At 42.9% G+C, this 21938-nt stretch overlaps 3 protein-coding genes, 1 long non-coding RNA gene and 1 pseudogene across 5 annotated transcripts; 1 reads left to right on the plus strand and 4 right to left on the minus strand.

The window, feature by feature from the left end:
* The first annotated feature begins 794 nt into the window (after window positions 1-794).
* LOC6606953 lies at window positions 795-4988 on the plus strand. Its single transcript, XM_002031710.2, has 7 exons — window positions 795-1206; window positions 1563-1684; window positions 1746-1859; window positions 1919-2163; window positions 2226-2881; window positions 2944-3643; window positions 3708-4988. Exons 1-7 carry the CDS (start codon window positions 1039-1041, stop codon window positions 4379-4381), a joined length of 2679 nt encoding a protein of 892 aa, XP_002031746.1. The 5' UTR covers window positions 795-1038; the 3' UTR covers window positions 4382-4988.
* LOC6606954 (probable G-protein coupled receptor Mth-like 11) lies at window positions 4850-6988 on the minus strand. The gene is made up of 6 exons (XM_032723430.1): window positions 6394-6988; window positions 5954-6338; window positions 5626-5886; window positions 5401-5569; window positions 5153-5347; window positions 4850-5093 (listed from the first exon to the last, which is right to left on the minus strand). The coding sequence occupies exons 1-6, from the start codon at window positions 6886-6888 to the stop codon at window positions 4994-4996; spliced, it is 1605 nt and encodes a 534-aa protein (XP_032579321.1). The 5' UTR covers window positions 6889-6988; the 3' UTR covers window positions 4850-4993.
* Window positions 6989-7143: 155 nt separating this feature from the next.
* On the minus strand, window positions 7144-7562 carry LOC116801795. The gene is made up of 2 exons (XR_004362234.1): window positions 7394-7562; window positions 7144-7330 (listed from the first exon to the last, which is right to left on the minus strand). It is a non-coding gene; the product is annotated as an uncharacterized LOC116801795 (long non-coding RNA).
* Window positions 7563-8209: 647 nt separating this feature from the next.
* LOC116801793 lies at window positions 8210-8950 on the minus strand (annotated as a pseudogene).
* Window positions 8951-9586: 636 nt separating this feature from the next.
* LOC6606956 (transcription factor cwo) lies at window positions 9587-21912 on the minus strand. 2 transcript variants are annotated; one of them, XM_002031713.2, is made up of 4 exons: window positions 20740-21912; window positions 13276-13399; window positions 12425-12746; window positions 9587-12363 (listed from the first exon to the last, which is right to left on the minus strand). In XM_002031713.2, the coding sequence occupies exons 1-4, from the start codon at window positions 20796-20798 to the stop codon at window positions 10781-10783; spliced, it is 2088 nt and encodes a 695-aa protein (XP_002031749.2). In that variant the 5' UTR covers window positions 20799-21912; the 3' UTR covers window positions 9587-10780. The 2 variants fall into 2 exon arrangements, with proteins under 2 accessions (XP_002031749.2, XP_032579320.1); XM_032723429.1 differs by lacking the exon at window positions 13276-13399.
* Window positions 21913-21938: the final 26 nt, after the last annotated feature.

The following is a 21938-nucleotide window of genomic DNA, read 5'->3' on the forward strand; positions in this document are numbered from 1 at the left end:
TTAACTGATTCCTCGGGGTATCGAAGTACATCGTTTTACCAACCGCGACACGTACTATTCCAGAACTAAAACTTGAGAGTTGGCCATCCAGCTCTTATAAGCACGGTGCAATGGCCGCTGCCAGCGCATCAGGTTTCCTGGTCGATCGGTTCTGCTCCGAATTTCCATTGGCTAAATTTGCTGATCCCGGCAATTGGCGTTCTGTTTTGCTGGCATGCTCGACATTTTTATGCCGAATTACCAAAAATTGTGAAGCCCGCTGCTGGGTTTCTTCATGACTGCACTTTGTTCGGCTTTAAAACCCGGCGCACTGAACCCGGCATCAGTTATGCCGGTTATAGGATCGGTTCGTAAGGGGTTGCGGCGGGCCACGGGTGGCTTCCGCAAACGAATTGACCCACAAATACGCCCTGGGGTCAATGAACAAATAGTCACGTTGTGGGATTCAAGAACATGCATATTTTGGGTCATTTTCTTGAGCTCATTTTAATTTTTCCACCTTAATATGCTGATTTGTCATCGAAACTAAGGCAATGTAGTTACAAATTGAAAGATATAACATTATTCAAGAATTCCCTACATTCGTAATGTACCGTAATAATGGAATATGTTTATTCACTTACATACAAACAAAAGTTAATTCATATCTACAGAAAGTAGCATTTGAACAAACCGCCCTTGCAGCTCTATCTATCGATAAGTCAATTATTATTCTTGATTTGGTTCTTATCGATAACTAATGCTACTGACATTGTTGTTGATAGTATCGAATCAACATAGATTTTTGGTCCAGCTCTAGCGGTTACAGTGAGATTTAGCAATTCGGTTTATTTATAACGAAAAAGAGATGATGCTGTAATATTTGGACCCTCAAGCGGTGGTTCAAAAGTCCGATGAGCACCACTGGCGCTATACGCCAGTCGATCAGAGGCGGTAGGACTTAGGACACAGCCGCATTTCGGCCGGAGACGGAGACGGATATTCAGGAGACGAGGCAGTAGTAGGAATAAATTAAGTCTGATTTTTAGCGATTTGGATATGGAGACTGACTACCAGAACTACGTGGAGTCGCTGTCGGGTGTGTCCTCCGACGAGGACGACTTCTCCACGGTGGACAGCTCGGACGAGTCTTCGGAAGAGCCAGCTCCCACGCCATCATCAGTCCCAAGGACACGAAATCTGGTGCAGATGCTCTACGACAGAGAGGTGGGTCCAGTTAAAATAGTATATGCAATCTAATCTGCTCTCTACTTTATTTTGATCAGACAAAAAAATTATGCAAAACCTATAAGGGGATTTACTTTTCAGTTCAAGGTCTACCCCCTTATTTTAAGGAAATACATAGGTACAAGATAACTTTATAAATTCATAGATAAAGGGTTTAATAGAAGGAACTACCAGAATTACAGAAATACATACGCATAACTATAACTGGATCTTTTGATAGTTTTACTTATATTTACATATCTATCTTTTTTATTAACTCACTTATTAGGAGCAGAGCTATAACTTATTCAAATAATATTCTAATGGAAAAAAAATACTTTCAATTCTCTTCTCAGCGGACTGGACACTTCTCAGGCTCCTCCAGGGCTGGCCAAAAGCAACAGCTTCCTTACGTGAGAGTGCCAAATAGGTTAAAGTTATATCTTAAGGATGTTATGGCCAGCAATTTGATGGAAGGGTAAGATATTCGAATAGCCATATTTTTCAATCTTCTGTTAATAACATGAATATCCATGCAGACACATTTTTATGGGTCTAACTGCCTGCGGCCAGTACATGCTCAGCCATCGGGTGATGTGCAACGACAGCTCTTCGCTGAACCACTACTCCTTTAACATGGGCTACAAATACACGTAAGATCCATATTTTTCAACATATCCCATCATAAGGTTAATCATAATCTTCTCCGAAGTCTGTACTTCTGGCTGTTCCAACCGCACAAGAGGCTACGCCACTTTTTCTCGCGTCGCCTCTTTGATGATCATGTGGTGGACAACATAAAGACTGTAACCATGACGCAGTGGAAAAACGCGCAGCACCAAATCCTAGTTGTCCACGGCGCAGCCACGGAGGAGGGTGAAGATAGTTATATCACATATGTCAAAGTTCCTAAACTGGGTTGCTTGGAGTGCAAGAAACTCAACGACGACGGTCCATGTAGGTGTTCGAAATTAAAACTTTTAGATTGCCCGTGATCCTAAGCTCTTTTCTGCCATTAGATTCCTTTTACAATGCACACTGCCTGACCTGCCACTTAACAGTGCACACAAAATACTCTTCGACTGAAACTGATCCGGCTTTCGAGCCGAAAATAAATCTGCTTTGCCCAGAGCGCATTCTGATCATCTCCAATGGATTTATGCACATGCTGCGCATCGATATGGACACGCCGGCCGTGACCTTGGGGTACCTTCCCCAGCAGCAGAGCCTCATCTTGCCCAGTCTTCAAGCGCAACCTCAATCGCAATCTTTCTTGCTCCCCAGATCGCTTTTGGCCAGCGAAGAGGATCGCTCCTCAGTAGCATTCACAGGTTCCGGATCGGAGGCAGAGTCTTTAAATGAACAGAGTGTTGTGGCCCGCATAATTGCCGACTTTAGCGATATTGAAACCGAGCAGCGCTCTAGTCAACCCGGTCATAGCCAAAATGAGTCGCAGTCCGGGAGCAACGTTTACTGCTCGCCAAAGGCGTACGATAAGCTAATTTTCACGCCACATTGCAGTCCAACTGTGGTTACGGGCCCTAATAGTATGACTCTGCCGGAGACCACGCTGCCGGTCACAAAACCACTTGTCAACGAATCTAGTCCGCCACGCAGGCGCAACCATCGGATAGTCACTAAGTTCCGGAATGGCAATACCACCATCGATTTGCAGGTGGGTCTTATTTAAAGAAATTTGCCTAAGTACTGCGGGTAATACTTTCACTTATTTCTTAGAGCCCTCCCATTGCCAATTCGATGACGGACAAATCGAATGCATATGAATTCTCAGAGGACAACGAGAAGTACGAAAAGATCTCCACTTTCCGAAAGCGACGTTTGGCGGAAAAGAAATATGAATTCTCGGAAGACAACTCGGAGAATATCATACCTTTTACCAAGGTGCGATTGGCGGGTAGGGCTTTCAACGCCTCCACTGCCAGCACAACGGCTCGCAGCTTCCATCGTTTTTCGCCCACGGCGCACTTCTTTCACAACTCGCCCTGTGCTTCGCCCTCCTCTTCGCCACATCCCTCCCAGCCGGCACAGACGCCTCCGCATCTGGGATTCCGTTCACCACCGTCCAGTTCCATGCTAATGCGTTCGCCAAGTCGGAATGCCAACTCGGCTCAGATGTTCAACCAGAAATCGCCACCATTATCGCAGGCCACACAGCAAATGCTTAGTTACAAGCCAGTGGGTCCGCTGGGAGCACTCTCTCCACTCCAGATGTCGTTGGCCAAGCGTTTCGATATGGGTGGCTCCATGTCCCCAAACGCAGGTTTGAGCTTCCTGTCACCGCGTCGCGATGAGCCACGAATTGTGGAGATGCCTGTGCAGGGCGGTGTAATGCCAGAGAAGCCTGTGTGCACAAAGAAGCTAAGAAGACGCTATGTAGAGGAGGACGATGCAACCTCCGTCATCACCAGCGAAGAGGGTAAAAGAATTCTTTTAAAAGCATAGTAAATAATGATATCAATTGAAATCTGTTCTCATATCAGACGACTGCATATCACCGGGCTATCACACATCGCTGCCAATGGAAGTGCACGGCTCATGTTACTCGGAGATGCAAATGATTTCACAGGCGTCGTATCAGCGGCTGCGCTGTAGTAGCGTGGTAATCACCCAGCACTCGTTTGATCTGGAGACCTTCACGTACTACGTGATCAGCCTTCTGTGCCAGAAGCATCAGAAGATCTACAACGTGTTCTACGACTGGGCGTACGAGGTGATCAGCGTGTGTCCACTTAGTCAGACTATCGCCTGCATGCTGACGGCCCAATTCTCGGCGCGGGATCAGCCGCTGGTGATTTGCTTGCACTGCACGGGCCGAATGGACTGTGTTTTTCACAACAGGCAGTACGAAAGCCGCATCTTGTTCACCTGGAATATGGAGAGCGGTCAATGGCTGGTGCTCGATTATGGTGAACTGAAAGAGGTACACGAGCAGTTCAACCCACTAAAGCGGCTTGGCAAGGCACGTCTCACGTTTGCCCAGATGGCCAAGAAGATGGGTAAGGAGATGGCCGTCGGCTTGGGTCGAAACCTGCCCGACTACACCTCTAATCTGCGCGTGCTCAATTCGGATATCCGAAAGTCCAAGATGTTCATCAGTGATCTCGACAACATGGTGGAGTTCCACTTAAAGCGTACACACCACGAGACGCAGTGAGCGTATTTTTCAGTTTACCCAAATACACAGACAGCCTGGTAAAAAATAATATAGAAAAGCTGCAAATATTTAAACAGTACCAATCTTTAAACCCCTTAAAGCAAAATTCTTGGTAAACGAATTCGAGATATTACAGTTTTTACATAAGGGAAACCATACATTTAAGCAGTTTTTAGTTTGCAAAACTCGCTAAGGTTGCGTGCATCTAGTTCAGTTCTAAACACAAAAAACGTGTGCTGTATTTAGTATTTAGTTACCTATACCTTACTTAGAGCAACGAAACGCTTTTCAAAAACATGAAACGCGTCCTTATTTCGACTGAAGTCATTTAAGTAATCTATAACTTAGTTTTAAGACACGGAGCTTGACATCTAACCTGCTCATACCTCCACATACATATACGTACATATACTTTTGATATTCGAAATTTCGATTCAACTATTAGATCTAATATTAGTTAGCAATGTCTTTTGAACTGCGGTACAAGTAATTTACGTACCGATTTAATTAGTTCAATGCTTCACTGAAGGAGCATGTGGAAAATATACATATGTAGTAAAGCCTAAATATAAGAAATACAATTCATGATATTGTTCAGTTACTTCAATTTGCTCATTTCCTTAATTCAACGTCGGCCATTTTCTCAGATTCCACAGGACGACTCGTACTCGTACTGGTCAAGTCTACGGAAGTAATATTTCGGTTTTGGATGCTGAAAGAATGCAAACGATGATTTGAAAATCTGATGATGTATTGTCACAGAAAACCCACCGCTTGCGTATTAGGCTAAACATTTCCTGGTTGCAGAATGTAGCTACAAATATTATTATACCCTGACTGCAGTTTATGTAATCGTTTAAAATAATTAAGGGATTCCACATATTCTCCATCTCGCATATAAAGGCAATGATTTCGAGAAACCAACTTCCGCCCATTATGATAAACAGGCGAAGATATATTCGATAGCTGGAAAAAGGGTAATAAGTATATTTTATCAGGAACAATATATTACTTGGTACTTGGCATTGTTCCTGGAAAGCTTTTGCTGTTCGCTTTTATTTAGCACTTTCTGATTTTGTTTGTTCTCCACGTAAATATATCGGGTTGTTAGAAAAAAACTTGCACAGTTTAGAATTATTAGGATCGCCAGTGGGGCGTAAAAATAAAACGTTGCGGACCAACCATTAGCTGAAAATAATTGAAAGTACTCAGAATCAAAAGGTATATGAGATTTTTTAACTTACTAAATATCCAACAAGAAAATACTCCCACCGCAGGATTATACGGATTATCTAAATTTGTTTCAACAAATTGATCGACTAAAAAAATGATGAACGTTAAAAGTCCAGCGGAGCTCCACACGATAATATTATAGTTAAAGAAACTGCTCCTGTTGTTTCTGTAGAAATCCTGGAACTTTCGCATGGCGAATCTTCTCCAAACATCGAAACTTATGGCGGAAAGCCAGAGAAAAGTGGCCATTACAGTGAAGTAGCCAGCATATCCTGCAATTCTCAGTCAGTATTATTGATATATACTTGATATAGTTATGAAAGATCCTCAGTTGGTTACCGGTGAGATAGCAAATTGGGGTCTTTAGCTCAAATACTCCAAACAGGCTGATGACATTCAGTAAAAAAGTGATGGCCAGGCAGATGAAGTACAAATTGCAGCACTTGCCATGGAGCGATCTGAATTTTGGCAGCCAAAGGTACGCCGCAATTGTAATGACCATAAAGAAGACGGAGCTGAACTTGACTGGAATGGAAGCATTTGGTAATCTGGATCTCAGCACACATTCAAACCTACCATATGCCATTTTCATAGATGGTATTTGAATGCAGTTGAAGGCGACAATGAGGCTGTAGTTCTTTCCGGTACTTGTTGGATTGGGCTGCAGGCAAAACTCCTGCTTTGAAAGATAACGCTGATCGAAGTGCCGGAATAACGATCCATTCTGAAAGTATTGGTTCGAGTATATTACTTCATATTTAATGTTTTGAGCAACCCACTTCAAATAGTGACCACATATCGTATTTGCAGGTCTCCGCATCCAATGAATAGTGCCTCTCGCAAGGAAGTGGAAGATCCTGCTGCACGACCATGTCTTTTAAGACGTGTTTCTTTATCACCGATCCGTTGAGTTGTGTTATGTCCAGGGTGTATTCGTAGGTAAGGTTTTCATATACGTCTCGGGAGCACAAGTTGCCCGCCATTAGCTTCTTGGGATGGCAACAGAATCGGATGCACGTCTTCAGTTTGCAGACACAGCCACGAATGTGATTGGGAACCGAAACCCTATCGCCATCGTAGTCAATCTCGTAGTCATACTCTCCGGTTAGTTTGGCGGGAATAACGACATCCTCGTATCTATACGCTCCATCGGGTAGTTTTTCACTTTCCCTTAACTTAACCGTATCGAAAAAGTCGCAGTTTGGAATATCTCTGGACTGAACACTAATCACAAGGATACTTAAGAGTAAGTACACAATTCTGAACATTCCCATTGTGATTCACTTTAATTTAATAGGATAGTTCTCCGCTCTACCGACTTTTTAGTGCGACAGCTCGACTCGCAATAAATGTTCGATCGCAAAAGGCCACTTAAGCTTGTTATTTTATCGCATTCTTCTGCACAAGATGGAAAATGGTTAAAAATAAGTTGTACAAGAAAATTTCTTACAAAGCCCGGCGATTAGTCGTTATATACAGTCAACTAACTACTTATGTTCTTTGCGATACTCAAGGATACTCGGGCTTGCTAATGATAAAGTGCATTTCAGTATGTTTATTGAGAGAACCACAACGGACTGATAAGCAAACAAGTTATATAGTAATATATACAAATGTTTTGGAACTAATTTATTTGCTGCATCAGTTGACAGTCCTGCGTCATTGTGCAATTGCATTGTTTCAAATTCAATGCCACTAGTGCGTATGGGTTGTATTCTGAAAGAATTAATTCTTTTCATTAGTATAAATAAATAAGTATATTAAAAACAAAAAACCTACCGGTCCCTTATGGGACTGCAGTTGATCAGGTCATTCGCTTTGGTAAATTGTTTAAAAACCTTTTGGGTTTCGCATATAAACGCCATTATATCCAGAATCCAGCATCCCCCCATAATTACGAAAAGGTACACATATAGGCCGAAACTAAAATATTCAAGTAATAACTTGGTTTTTACGTTTGAAACAAAGAAATTATATAGTACCTAGCAAGGTTTCTCGATTTTGCTTTATCTTCGTAATTTCTACTGACTTTTGGTCTCAGTTTTTTCTCCATATGAATGTTTCGTATTGTTAAATAGAACATAGTAACGTTGAATAAAATGAAAATGCAGATCGGGCCATAAAAGTAAATCATCCCCGACCAGCCATCGGCTAAAAAATGAAGTCATCTTAGGATTAATTAAGTCCAAGGTAGAATATATACAGTTACTCAAGATCCAGCAGGAAGTCACGCCCACAGCTGGCACAAAATTTGAATTAGAGTCCCTGGAATATGGAAAAAGTGTATCTACTACAAGGATAAACAAAATTAGGATGCCAGCACTGCTCCAAACGATAAGATTGTAGTAAAGAAAAGTATTTCCAATGCCTCTGCAGAATTCTCGATTCGGATGCAAGCCAAATCTTCTCCAGACATCAAAACTGATCACGGAAAGCCATAGGAAAGTGGCCATCGCTGCATAGTATCCAGCGTATCCTATGGAATCATATATCATATATATATATATCATATATATCAAATAGATGCCAATTGTCATGGCCATAAATACCACGGACGCTAGTTTGACTAAAAGGAAAATTAGATTCGTTCCGATGGTTTAAGTAAGCGACTATTACCATAGGCCATTGTCATCGAAGGCTGGATGACGCAGTTATAGGGCACAACTGAGTAACTTTCACCAGACTCCGACATTCGGTGCTGTAAGCAGTAATCCTGCTTGGAGAGAAGCGCATTATCATAATGACGCAGCAGGGTTCCATTCTGGAATTTTAAATATTATTAACGCAAGTAATATTAAGCATTTACGATTTCTTCAAACTTCAAATAAAGTCCACATGTCTTCTGCGTATAGTTCTGCATCCAGATGATAATGGATTTGGCACGGCATTGGTAAATCCTGCTGGATGATCATTTCATTCATGATGTGTTTCTTAGCCACTTTTCCAGTTCGCAGAGTTATATTTAGGGCATAATTGTAGGTCAGCTCCTCATCTACATCATTGGAACACTCTGTACTATTCATCAGCTTCTTATGATGGCAACAGAGACTTTAGAATACATGGCTTTAGCTTGCAAATACATCCTCTGATGTGATTGGGAACCTTCTCCCTGGATCCACCATATAGGATCCTATAGTCATACGCTCCTGTAAGTCTGGCAGGTATGATGATATCCTCGTACCTATATGATCCATTTTCAAACTTGAAACTGTGCGTTAGGTCCACAGTATCGAAGAAGTCGCAATCTAAGATATCAGCAGCAATGCCAACCAAAAGTAAGCTCCATGTGCAGCTCCAATATAAAATTGCACTCATTTCAAGCAGCAGGATCGTCACTTTGCTCACAGATCGATGAGATGACTGCTCCGCTGGAACACTGGAAGCGGAATAACTTGTTTTAAACCACTTTGATTCTTCGTCCCGATATCACGTGAATCACATTAATATCTGAGGAAATTCAGAAACCATCTGACCCGCCAGCCGACTTTTTACCACTAAGATAAAATCAACTCGAGTTGCAATATTTACGTCATCTGCAGCAACTTCGGATATAAACTATAGCGTGATTAACAAACACATTGAGAGTAATCCAGTTTTTCCAAGAAAAATGGTTAAAACATACACATACTCTGAGAGAATTACATGAAAAATTTTAGTGAATTAATTTCTTAATGAAAGACTGAAGTTTTTACCAAGATACGTCCAACAAAGGAAAAAGCGTGTCGATTTCATTTTGATTTTTTATTACATCTGTATACATTTATAAAATATACTAAACAGTAACGTAGTTATATATTAACAGTACCGTACAGTAAAAGTAATCGTACACATTAATAAGAGTCATAAAACATTAATAATCTTTGTGCTATCAACTTTTAGTTTAGCCGCAACGAAGCTTTGTTTTCAAAACAGAATCATTTCCGAAGTTCCTCTAAAAATATCGAGGTGTTCGTATTGGAAACAGGTGACAGAAAGATTTTGAAATTGCGTTTAATTTCTTGAATAACAAAAACACACAAAGAAACAATCAACTTAATTGTTAGACAGTAGTGATCATAATAATAATAACTATAAACCGCATTTCGAGAATGAAACGTGGTGCATATCTAGAATAGAAAAGTTTTTGGGTATTTTTCAAATATTTTTTTTTGTTTTTTTTTTCCATGTGTGGTTAACACAACACCAACTTAACATAATTTGTCACTAAAATACAAACTTAAACAAAGGACAATTTGCTTGCTAATAATATTTACACATAGAATATAATAGGGTTTTGATTTGTTTTTCTCCCATTTTGTTTTTGTTTTACGTGTTCGTACAAGTTCGCTGACTAGTGGCTTACTATATATATATGTTTTATCAATATATTTGATTTGTATATATAGATTAATTTGTTTGTTTGAGGGGAGTCACTTGGCTATCTGACTACCTTATATGAAACCACAACACTTATTTAAATTGCAAAAAACGTTAAACCTATAAAAAATACATTTAATTCACATTTAGTTTTGTTTTAAAATCCATTAGATTTTTTACGTGGGACTGACTCTTGGCATCATATACGTTCTATTGGCTTGCACACAACATACATATATGTTCTTTGTAGTTTTCAATGCATGCACTATAATAGACATTCAAGTTTTGTTCAAAATATTTAACAACTAGCTACTCTAGTTGCTAGTATCCACCTCGCTTAACAATTGGAAATCATTTCACTAGTAGGCGCCCAGCCTTTGAGGCGGCTCCTGGCTGTCTCTATGTTTTAAACTTTAAACTAATCCAAAGGTAACAGATTGGTGTACTTCTAAAATCTCTACAGCGTTTCAACATATTTAGTCAGTGAATTTCAAGTTCAGCATTTATTTTAGCTACATGGCTCTTGCTCTGTGGACAAAAGTTAGCAATGAGTACGCTCAAAAACGTAAAACAAGATACACGACCTAACTATGGTTTTAATCCGCCAGAGATTAAAGAATCACCCCCAGTGAATTCGTTTGCTTCTCCTCCTCCCTTTCCATTAACTTTTTCTTTTTGTATGTAGGTACACTTGGGCGCAGATGTCGCTTAGTGTTTTTGTTTTGAGATTAATCATTTGATGATTATTCACAGAAGTACTGAGGTAGTGTTGTTCCATCTGTCGACCCGTTGCATTGCGATTGCTTTGCTTTACCAGCTCTGGTTCATGGCCTGCTCCAGTTTGGCCTTGGCCACCGCTGCGGCGGCCACAGCGGCCGCCTGAGCCGCCGCCGAGTTGGTGGACAGCGGAAGTCCCGCTCCGGCGGCCACCACAGCCTGTTGTTGCTGTTGCTTGCCAACGGCCACGGCGGCGGCTGCAGCAGCGGCCAAGAGCGATGCGGACGGTGAACTGGGCATAAAGTTCACATTGATGTTGATGGGGTGCACCACGGGCATGCTAGTGTAGCTCTTCTCGAGCAGATCCATACCGTTGAGGAATGGCACCAGTGCATTGTAGTCCACGTTCAGGGGCACGTAGTAGTTGCCCTGTCCGTGAAGTGCGAATATGGGCACCGTGAAGGTGTGCCTCGGCGGCAATGGTGCGGTTGTGCTACTCGGAGTGCTCAACTGGCCACCGGCAGCAGCCACCGCACTCAGTTTGGCCAGCAGTGGGCTGGAGTTGGAGTTGCCGTTGTGCAGCTCCGCCTTGATGTCCTTGATGTCGCTGAAGTTAAACGAGGGCGAGGGCTTGTCCAGCCGGTTGACGGAACTCGCTCCCGCGTTGCTGGACTCGGTGTGAACCTCTAGGGGTATTTCTCCATTGGCCGCTGCCTCGGCCAACTTCCGCTTCTTGGCCATAATGGGGGCTATTTCGGGTTCAGTGCCGTCCTTTGAGTGCTCCGACAAGGCCTGCAAGTGGGAGTGATCGCTCTGGAGGTGGGCCGCCACCGGGCAATGCTCGCTGCTCGTCTCCTCGTCGTGGAGCTCGTGGACGAACCGCTCCTTGATGTGGTTCTTGTACTTGTAGTTGTTGTTGTGCTCGATCTCGTGCGAGGACTCCGAATAGTTGCGCATCCTCACGGACATCAGACTGTCCTGGGTATGGTGGCTATGGGCCAGGTGAGGATGCTGCTGCAACAGCAGATCCCTGGGCGGTGGCGAGTGCATGTTAGAGGTATCGGTGTGAAGGATCGGCTCCCTGGATGACTCGAAGTCGTGGTGGCTGTCCGTATGGTGGTGATGATGATGCGGGGCCGTCGAAGTGATCACTGGTGCCTGGTGGGGCTGCTGGTGTGCCGCCAGTGGTGTGATCTTGGCTGGACAGCTACCTCCAGCCGGCGGACAGGTGGTGGAACTGGCTGCATTGCTGCTGTTACTGCCGCTGCTGTTGCTGTTTCCACCAGCACACGCTCCTGCTGGTCCACTCCCCGTGGAATTACTGGGCACATTATCACCTGCCGGCGGTGCTCCACCAGTGCCGCCACCATTGGTCAGCGGGACCTTAGAATCCATACCGGCATTCGAAGCCGGCGAACTGCCATTGGCGACTGCAACGGCGGCTGCTGCTGCGGCTGCCGCTGCCTGCTGACTCCTCTGCAGCTGGTTGAGATGGTTCCGGAAACTCAGATCCTTGACGTCGTTATGGTCCTGACTGTGCTCCACATCCGAGGCGGAGGTGGCCAACATGTCACGCAGGTGGCACAGCGGTGGGTGGTACGCCTGGTGGGGACTGCCGCTGGAGGCGCTCACATTATCCGGCATGTGGCAGCTGCGCGTCGCCTTGTAGCAGTCCGCTGTGGAGAGATAACCATGAGTTACTCAATAATTCAATACGGTATTTGACTGTGTACTCACTCTTGAACATCTCATCGATGTGCTCCTGCAGACGACCCAATAGTCGGTGGCAAAAGTCCTGCATGTGAACGTCGTAGAGGAACTTGGCCGCCTCCTTCATACAGTCCATGTAGCCACTCCGGTAGTCGCTCTCCTTTTGCTGGCACTCGCTCTGCAGGTGCTTCAGGTGCCTGATGGCCATCTCGATGATCTCCGTCTTCTCGATCCGGCCACGCCCCTTGCGCTGGTACTGCGGCGGGATGAGGCGGGACAGGTCCGCCAGGCAGGAGTTCATGCGATCTCGTCTCCGTTTCTCGATGATTCGATGGGAAAGTGGGTCTTGCTGTGGGCAGAGGTTGTAGAGATGGTCTGGTTAATAATGGCTTGAAGCGCAGCTTTTCGAGAACCCATTTCGCAGGGTAGTTGGTAGTTTTAGACCCCTAGCCTAAGTAATGATTGTTCTGCTGAGAGACGATTTTCTTTTGCTATTTTGTTTCATTTTATTTTCGCTAATTTCGGTTCTCATTTTTTCACTTTATTATTCTTTCATCAGTTTCTTTTTAGGTGCTCTTTGTTTCTAACAATAAAAAAGGGTCAAAAGTGGCGGCTGCGTCGATGGCGGCATGGTCATCATGGCTCAAGATCATTGCACGTGTGTGTGGTGGGTGGTAGTTGGTGGTGGGTGAGAGTGTGTGATAGCTAGTGGGCGTGGTCATCATCCGGGCGCTGCTCTAATGCTCTTTTGATCCTTTGATCTTGTCTCAGTCGTATTGATTTCGAATTCGTTTTCATTTTCGATTTCGGTATATTTTTTTGCAATTGATTTAGAAATGATAGCGAGTTTTGGGTCGCTCTAAAACTGTAATATTTACCCTCGATGTCTTATTACGTCTTCCGGTGGCATATTCAGCATCGTCCTCGCTGTATGCCGTGGCTGATGTTGAAAAATTTAAACTAGATTCTGTGCAATAAGGAAAACTGGAGACAGCTGCTTCGCTATAATTCGTTTCGATATGCAAAAAGAAGTGGGAAGGATAAAGAAACACAGGTAAGTCCAAATCTTGTTCAAATATGATTTATATTATTTGGTTTTGTATTTTTTCTTTTTCAAATTTTCGTATTTAGATGGTAGTTTTTCAATTTTTTTTATTTGTTTTAGTAATGCATTTATTAGGCGCATAACTTAGCTTAACTTATGTGTAGTAGCTTAGGCTAGTTAGTCTAGGATTAATAGGTAAAGGAGTATTAAATATGGTTTATTGTTCGTTTGTGGTTTCTTTTCATTTATTTAAAATTCAGCATCAAAATAAATTAAGGCTGCAAGAAAACAAAGAGAAAGTGGATTAAATCTTATCGGTTCGACTCGAAATCGCTTTGGATCAGGCAAATCAATCCGTGTGCCTCAATGAGCTCTCCATCAGTTAGCCGGATTTTGGGCTGTGGTCGCTTGGCTAAAATCAAACGAGCGTTTTGTTTGGTTTGTGTTGTAGTAAAACGGGTGGAAATGCCTTAAAGTACGGTTAGCATACGAGACGGTCATACGATCCGGAATCGATCCTCAGTCCAGGCAGAAGATCCCTCTCTCACAATTACACACGCACATTTAATTGGACAAGATGTCAGGATCGTGGGTGGATCATAAAACCATTTTTACTCAAAACTTATTTGCATTTCAAATCGTTTTCAGAATTTATCCCGCCAGATGCCACAAGGAACGACACAGGTTTTCGAACGTCCACTACATAAATCAGGCAAGCTAATTTTAGAACCAACACGTTTTATTGCCATGTGCAAAAAAAAAAAAATAATAAAGAAAACTTTTAATAAAAAGCCGAGCGAAAAGTTGAACATAATTTGTAAAGAAAGAAATTGCTCGATAAAACTGTTGCCAAGCGCCACGGGGGTAAAGCCAGAGAGAAAACCCACACAATTCCACGTTTCACAGACTCATTGAATGCCAATTTCTCAGAGCAAAACCAAAACAAACACATCACAAGCATCGACCAGAAAGCGCTAGAAAACCAAAATAAAATAGAGCGAATAATAATAAGTGTCACGGCTCTGGGCGATAAGCAGGCGACCACAAACAAAGTCAACCCGTGTGTACTACGAGTACATAAGTCCGAATTAGCCATACATATAGTATATGGTGAGAGATACCAGGAGGCACCAGTCCCTGGCGCCTAGAACTTGTTTATCCGTCTGCCCGGTGGCCCCTCCCCCCACCCCAAAAATAAAGCGCCATCGACTTGTTTTCATCTTGGCGTTTAGCACAATTTACTGAAGTCGATTTATAAACCGTGGCCAATTATCGTGCCACCAAGCGTACACCGTGCGTATGAGTAATGCAAATAAAGTGATTTCGACTGGGCGTGGCATCGCCTTGGATTGCAGGTTGACTGCACTCAGGCCTACCACTTTCTGAACGAAGTACAGAATTCGGTTGGCTAATTGGTTAATTCGATCAATTAATGTTTTTACTTTAAAGCTGAAATAGGATTTCGATGAATCCAAACGTTACTATCAACTCTGAGTATGAGTCTGCTAAATGAATCTTCAATTGTTCATGGCCGTTGATAAATTTACACCGATGACAAAGTTTGCCCGAATGTTTGCCATCATTCGTGTTTAATTTGGGGGGCTGCGCCATCGGTTAGATATCAAACTATCCCGTGAACAGGGCGTGTACTCGGTGGCGTACTTTTAATCATTGGCCAAAGAGCACCAAACTGGGAACGTCAGTGAGAATCACTCGCTTGATTCATGAGAGCCATGCCGAAGACCCCAACAAGTTGGCAATGTGCCCCCCGTTTGAATGGCGCTGGCCCACCGAAATGTCTTACGTTTGTTTACTTTTCGTGTGCCGTTTTTGTCGTCGCACTATTAAGTAATTGGCATCGCAATACGAGACTGACGATGGGGATCTACTAGTATTTCGCGACCCTGCCATGACGACAGCTCCTCCGATCATCCACCCGTGGGTTGCCAAAGGCATGGACAGCATTCCCCATCCGGATCGTAATTTACTTTATGGGGGAAGGGAGCTACCGACACGTTTGTGTACGCATGAGTCTGTGATAATTAGCCCATGTGCCAAGTGTCGTAGTAACATATAATAGAATTTTCAAATGAATTCGAGACCAAACGAATGCTCGTATCTGTGAACTTGTCCATTGATATTCAAGTTTGTGTTTAACCATTTCCTGTCCTTATCGGGGGTAATTAAACCCTACAGATTACGCTACACGTGACGAGTTTTCTAGTATATTATTTTCTGTTTTTATGCCGTTTGTTAGTCTTTTTTGTGCCATAAATAGTAGGGCTAACTGATTAAAGCGGAAAACAACTTGTTCTTTTCGGTTTTGATTAATCTGTTCTTCGAATGGGTTTTTCCAAATTAATAGCATGTATAACTCTGATTAGATTGGGATCTGCAAACACCTCAAAAGTCTGTAATAATGTTAATCAGTTACGGGACTGTCATATCTTCGTCAAAAAATCTTACGTTAATCAACAGCAAATGTTATTCACTGTTGACTCATTCTCAGTCGAACGCAAGTGATTCATGAATCTTTTGCCGATGCTAAGAGCATAACAATGCCTACATCGTGTCCAAAAGTAGAGAGGGAAAATAAAATAATTCAATCAACGTCTTGTTACTTAAAAAATTAGCACTTGAAAAAGTGCAGTATGACTTATTTCCGATTAAATTTTCACATTCAACTAATATTTTGTACCACATATAAAACATATTTCTAGGAAATATTGATCAAATCTGAAACTTAAGCGAATAAGACAGCCGCAGAAATATTTCCTTTTCGTAAAAATTAACTTGTCAATGATATTTCTCCTTGTGTATTGATTTACACAACTAACATGTTTGTGGACAATCGTGGCATTCAATGCCAACAGTTTCCGCCGCTGATCTGTGTCACAAAAATTTCCATATCGACATTGGGCAATGGAAATGCGCTGCCTCGAATTGTGAAATCTCGGAGGGCGAGAGTGGAAAACAACCGAAACGAGACAACAGACGGCAGAACGATGACGCCGAACTCGAGGAGAGAGAAGTAAATCAAGCTAAATACATAGAAGAGTGTGTGCCCCAGCGTCTAATTAACAAAAGTGGGCGGGGCTGGACTGCTCTGGTCTGGCTCTCGCCTGACCTTGGGCTTGTCGGTCGGCTGATAAGGTGAATATGCTTCTATTATATATTATATGACGAACACACACGGCTAGATTAGCACCAATTACAATATAAGTGCAGCGGAGCATCTGCTGTTCAGGTGAGCGACACAATCACGTGAGATCCGCAAACTGGAACTGAAACTTAAACTAAAAACTAAAAACTAAAACCGAAACTGGAAATGCCGCGTACCGCTCATAAATATTCAGTTGAAAAAAAAACTGCGACCTAACGGGCGGGCACGTGATATAATTGTTTTTGGCCAAAGTGCACAGACCAAAAAAAAAGTTGCTGCACTAGCGGAATTCGATTCGTAACAAATTCGAATTTCGCATTTCAGTTGATTCAACAGCTAACCAACACACAAACGTGCACACGTGCCGGACGGATTGCTTGGCAACAGTTTCGGGGCTTGGTCTTTGGGATTGGGTTTGTAAATGGAATCGAAATGGAATCGAGGGCAACAATCCCCGGCAAATTGCTCTCTGGCGTGCTGTCTAGGCGAAAAACAATTCGATGCGAGTCGAGTATAAACAGATACACCGACACAGCCACGACTCGCAAAGATACAGATACGACACATACGCATACATGTAGATGCAGTGTACGAAAACATATATGTAGATACAAATACGAGGCCACTTGGAGGCGGCTGCCTTTTGCTTATTACGCATACCCTGCTGATTCTTCAACGGATTTTCAAGAAGCGCTGGAAAAGTGCAAATGGAAGTTTCGTATCGCGGCTCATTCGCAAATCCATCTGGTGACGAGATAGAGACGTCTTTGTTCCAAGGAAAGTGAATCACAATCGGAGCTGATTTATGAAATCTTCGTTTGTGTATTCTGTGCATATTCTGCGTTGGTTAGGATAGCAATGGCTGCCTTATAGTGGCAAGTTGGTAACTGAACCGATGCATCAGAAATGCCTAGTTTAACTCTTCGTTATAGACCATCAAAAGCTTGAACATTAATGAAAAGGGTTATCTATACTTCCACTTTCCCCAACAGATTAATAGGAATAAAACTAACAGGTAATAGAAAGTAACCAACTAACTTAAATTATTCAAGTAATTTTAGAAATGTCCCAACATTCGCTCTAAATTCCTCCGCTAATCATGCATCCCAGATCTTCAACACTTTTCTATCCCCCATCCGCATTCCGCAGCTGAAATGAATGTCCGCACTGGCCATAACTGGGTCAAAAGACACTCAAATCCATCTATTTAAATCGTTTAGCGGCAATCAAATGCACTGGTCATGAGTCAGCGGACCCAACGCTTAAAAATAAAAAAAACATCGAGACGAGTGCATTAATCACGAAAATCCACCACATACTGCACATATACCATGCGAATTTCACAATATCTGCGGCACGTTTGCCGCCCGTGAGTTGCGGACTGTCGCATTACAGGGGCGGGGGTTTGTTTCGAGGGGTCTATAGGGGTCAGCCTGCATGGAACGTGAACGACTACGTGCCCGCTTCTCAAATGCCAATGGACGGCGAACCGAACGGACGATGTGATGGTGGCGATAAGTCCGGCGACGGAACGAAATGTATCGATGCGGATCGAATCGAATCGGATCGAGATCGGGTAGGATCGCCAGCATTTTCGACGCAGACGGATATATACCTGTCCATATAATTTATAACACTCCGTTCTGATATTTTTAGCGTGCTGCAGGCGTTTTGTTATTCGTTTTGGTGATAACCGCGATCGAAAGACTAAATAAATTAAAAACAACTGTGTTCATATGGGATTTTTGCCATTAATTAGTAAATAATAAATAGGTATCTTACTTTCACAAATTTCAACGCAATAATAAAGGTAAAACAATATGGGCATTTAAGTCTGTCTTTTGTATTTGATTATTTCTACACTTTCGATGGTTTTTCTTAGTTTGTAGTTCAATTTAGCAGCTTATATCTTGTATCTCCTGTTGATTGTTTTGACGTGTTGTCTTGCTGAACATCTGTGAGTTCATGTTGTGCAGGAAATCCATTTGGAGTCCCTGCAACACAGATGTAGCCAGCAAACAAACACACTTTTTCAGAGATCTCATGCTGCTCCAGATATGGCGTCCATTGGATGGGAATGGTGAGCTGTTAATATAACTAATCACTGGGTCAATGTCTTCAATTCGATGGCGTCGTTGTCAAGATCCCGAAATCGAAAACAACGAGAGACAGCTGAGTACTAAATGGGGTTGTGGGGGTGTATTTTGATTATTTTGCGGGGGTTTATCAACTGTCTCGTCGTGCAACAAACCCGAGATCTCACTGACGCTTGACAACTCTGGACACTTTATAGATACATATATAGATACACATGTGCTTATAGATAGATAGATACATTTCGGTTTGGAGAGGAGCAATTGTGCGTCACGCCCGTTTCGCTTTTTATCGCGTGTTTGCTTATCTCTATTTGTGTTTTCTCTCTTCTATTTTTTGCTTTTGTGACTGACTTGGGTGTTGATTAAGATGGCAGCGCGTAATGCAAATTATAAACACTTCAGCCGCGACGAAGACGCGTGTTTACCCCAAGTGCCATTTGATAAGGAGTCCACCGCAGGGGCCAACCGAATTTATAATATTTATTTTGATTACTTTTTTCAGCGCTGATGCCGTGGTCAAAGATAAACCATTATGTTTAACCAGTTCCGTTCATTAATGATATTTTTTGGTATAATTAAACCGGCTAGACTCATAATTGAGCGGCACACGTGACGTATACGTAATCATATCTGTTCACAAGCCATGAGCAGCTTTCCCCCCAAAACCGCAGTGAAACCCAAAACCGAACTGGAAAAAACCCGACTACGAAACGAAAACATATCCAAAGGCCAGTCAAATTGGGGACCTGAATATTTGATGAGCGATTCATTCGATTAGCCCTTGTGTATTTATAGAGGAAAACGTTCCCAGGAGCACCGGTGGCGGTCACCGAATACCAAAATAGCCAAATATAAAGCTCAATCAAAAAACACAGCCACAGAACCAACAGAAACCTGAGCGAAACACAAAACTTGTTGACCTTCAAAAGGACACGGCCCAAAGCGCCACCCAAAAGTTAGAAAGGCCACCCGAGCACGTGAACAGCACCCCACCCTACGGACTCGATGGCCAATCAAAGGAGTTGGATGGGAAGCATAGACCCACGCTGTTGTTAACTGATATTTATAGCCACGTTTTGGCCGTTGACATTTAGCAGACAGGCGTAAAGCCCCTAAGCACCGTGATTATATTACTCATTTGCAGCGCTGGCCACACCACTTCGCTTGGATTATTAATCCCCACTCTGGCCACACCAACGCGAATCGCACTTTTTTTCTGATTCCGCTCGGACACGTTTAAACGAAATTCAAGTTCAAAAATACAAACTCAATGGAATGGGAGATTGGGGGGATTGGGAGACTCACAGGGAAAAAATCAACGAAACATCACGTTTGGCGAGTCGTGCGTTGGATTTTGTTTTGTGTTTTGCCTTCTGGCAAACACGAAAAAATAAAGATGAAATAAAGCAAAACTAAAGCACCCATCTCGGCCAAGAATAGCCTATCGACAGTGTCTGCCCACGTTTTCTTCGCCCGATTTTCGCGTTTGTTTTGCAAATGCAAAACGCTTTCTAGCTCGACGGCTAAAAATACGCGGCCCACACAACCCAAAACAGATCCGAATGGTCCACACCCGATCCTGACATGCACGCACATAACGATTATAGTTATAGAGGAGGCGGAGACTTAGGCTTAACCACTAGAAGCGAGTCTAAGATACACTAAACCATTAAATAAATCACAGAGAAAAGCTATCACAAGGAATCACTTACGCTATCACTTAGGAATCTAAATTAGCAATATGCTTATACAAAAATTTAGCAATATGCTTATACAAAAATTTAGGAATTGTATTTAATACATTCATTTGGATAAATTTGTGGTTCAGATACGGCTGAAAATTGTTAAAGCTTTATAACCATTTTCAACTAATTGAAGAGGGCTTTCGGATTGTTACACATTTTGTGATAAGTTTTCTCTGCGTGCTTAAGCTAAACGCGCACAGGTGAAAGTGAGTGGTTCGATTTAGTCATTGGATTGGCTTTTATTTGCTTTCGACTTGCAGCGGGATCTGGCGATCTGTGCTGAGTATACCTACCTCTCATACTTGACCGGATGGGCGGCATGTCCGTTCGACTCGTTCCAATAGGGCTCCATGTTGGTGCCAATGGGGCTCCTGCTCCTCGATCCACTGACGGAACCGCTCCGCACGCCTCCGCCTCCTCCTCCTCCGGCTGCTTGGACTGGAAGCGCACCGAATCCGCTCCTGGGCAGTGTGAACGTTTTGTGGAGCGCCTGCTGCGTCTGCTGCTGCGTCGACGTGGTTTGCTGCAGTTGCGGTGGAATGGTGGAAGTGCTCCTCCTTACGTCAGTGCAGAAATAATTGTGAGATAAATGCCGGGGCGAATTTATGGGCGAGCAAACAGGTTGTCGAGTCGACGGCTGTGCGGCGAATTCACTGCGCGGCGAGTTACTTTTCTCTTCCAAGCTAAGATGAGATATTTTTCTTTCGGGTACTTTTCTCACGTTTCACGTCCCGGATTTATATTTTCGAAATTTTAGAATGGCATTACGAAGCGGGGTGTTTATTTATTTTGGAACGAGTGAAAAATGCTGATAAGTGTGTACCGCCTGTTTACTCTTTTCCGCTTATCACTGGGTGTGCGTTTGCAAGTGTGTGGGTGCGATAACGATAGCGATAACGCGTTTACTCCTCCTCCTGTTTTTATTTCGAACTTCTCCTTCTTCTGTTACTGGAGCTTCAATTAAGGTGCACTTGTTGGAACAGTTCTCCCTCGTTCGCGGTATCCACACAAAAAACAACAGAAGAAACGCAAATAGTGTCGGAAAACGTGATTGCTGCGCGGTTTTTTGTTTAATTTTTGTTTACACGTTTTTAGCTTTTATCAATTTTATGCACACACTGTTATTTGTTTTGTTAATATATAAGGTACGTGAATAGAGCCACAGAAAACAATAACTTCCTTTTGTTTCACAGTGGAATTTTACCAGCCGCCTCTATATACACACACACACCGATAAATATATGTACGGGCGAGCGAGCAACGTGCGTGCGTGTGCGTGTGTTTCACTATTAAAGCACGTATATATAGGTATGTATCAAATTTGTTGTTGTGCCCCTCCAGCTAATTTTGCTGTTTTTTATTTGCTCTCCCTCTTGCCTTATTTTTTGTATTCAATTTTTGCACTGTCACGTCACTCGCACCGTGAACTATTTCCCAAACGTCTGTTCGCGACAAGAGACAGAATCGAAATGAATGAATAAAACTCGCTGGC

The sequence above is a fragment of the Drosophila sechellia genome, chromosome 3R (assembly GCF_004382195.2).
Source record: "Drosophila sechellia strain sech25 chromosome 3R, ASM438219v1, whole genome shotgun sequence".
Taxonomy (NCBI): Eukaryota; Metazoa; Arthropoda; class Insecta; order Diptera; family Drosophilidae; genus Drosophila; species Drosophila sechellia.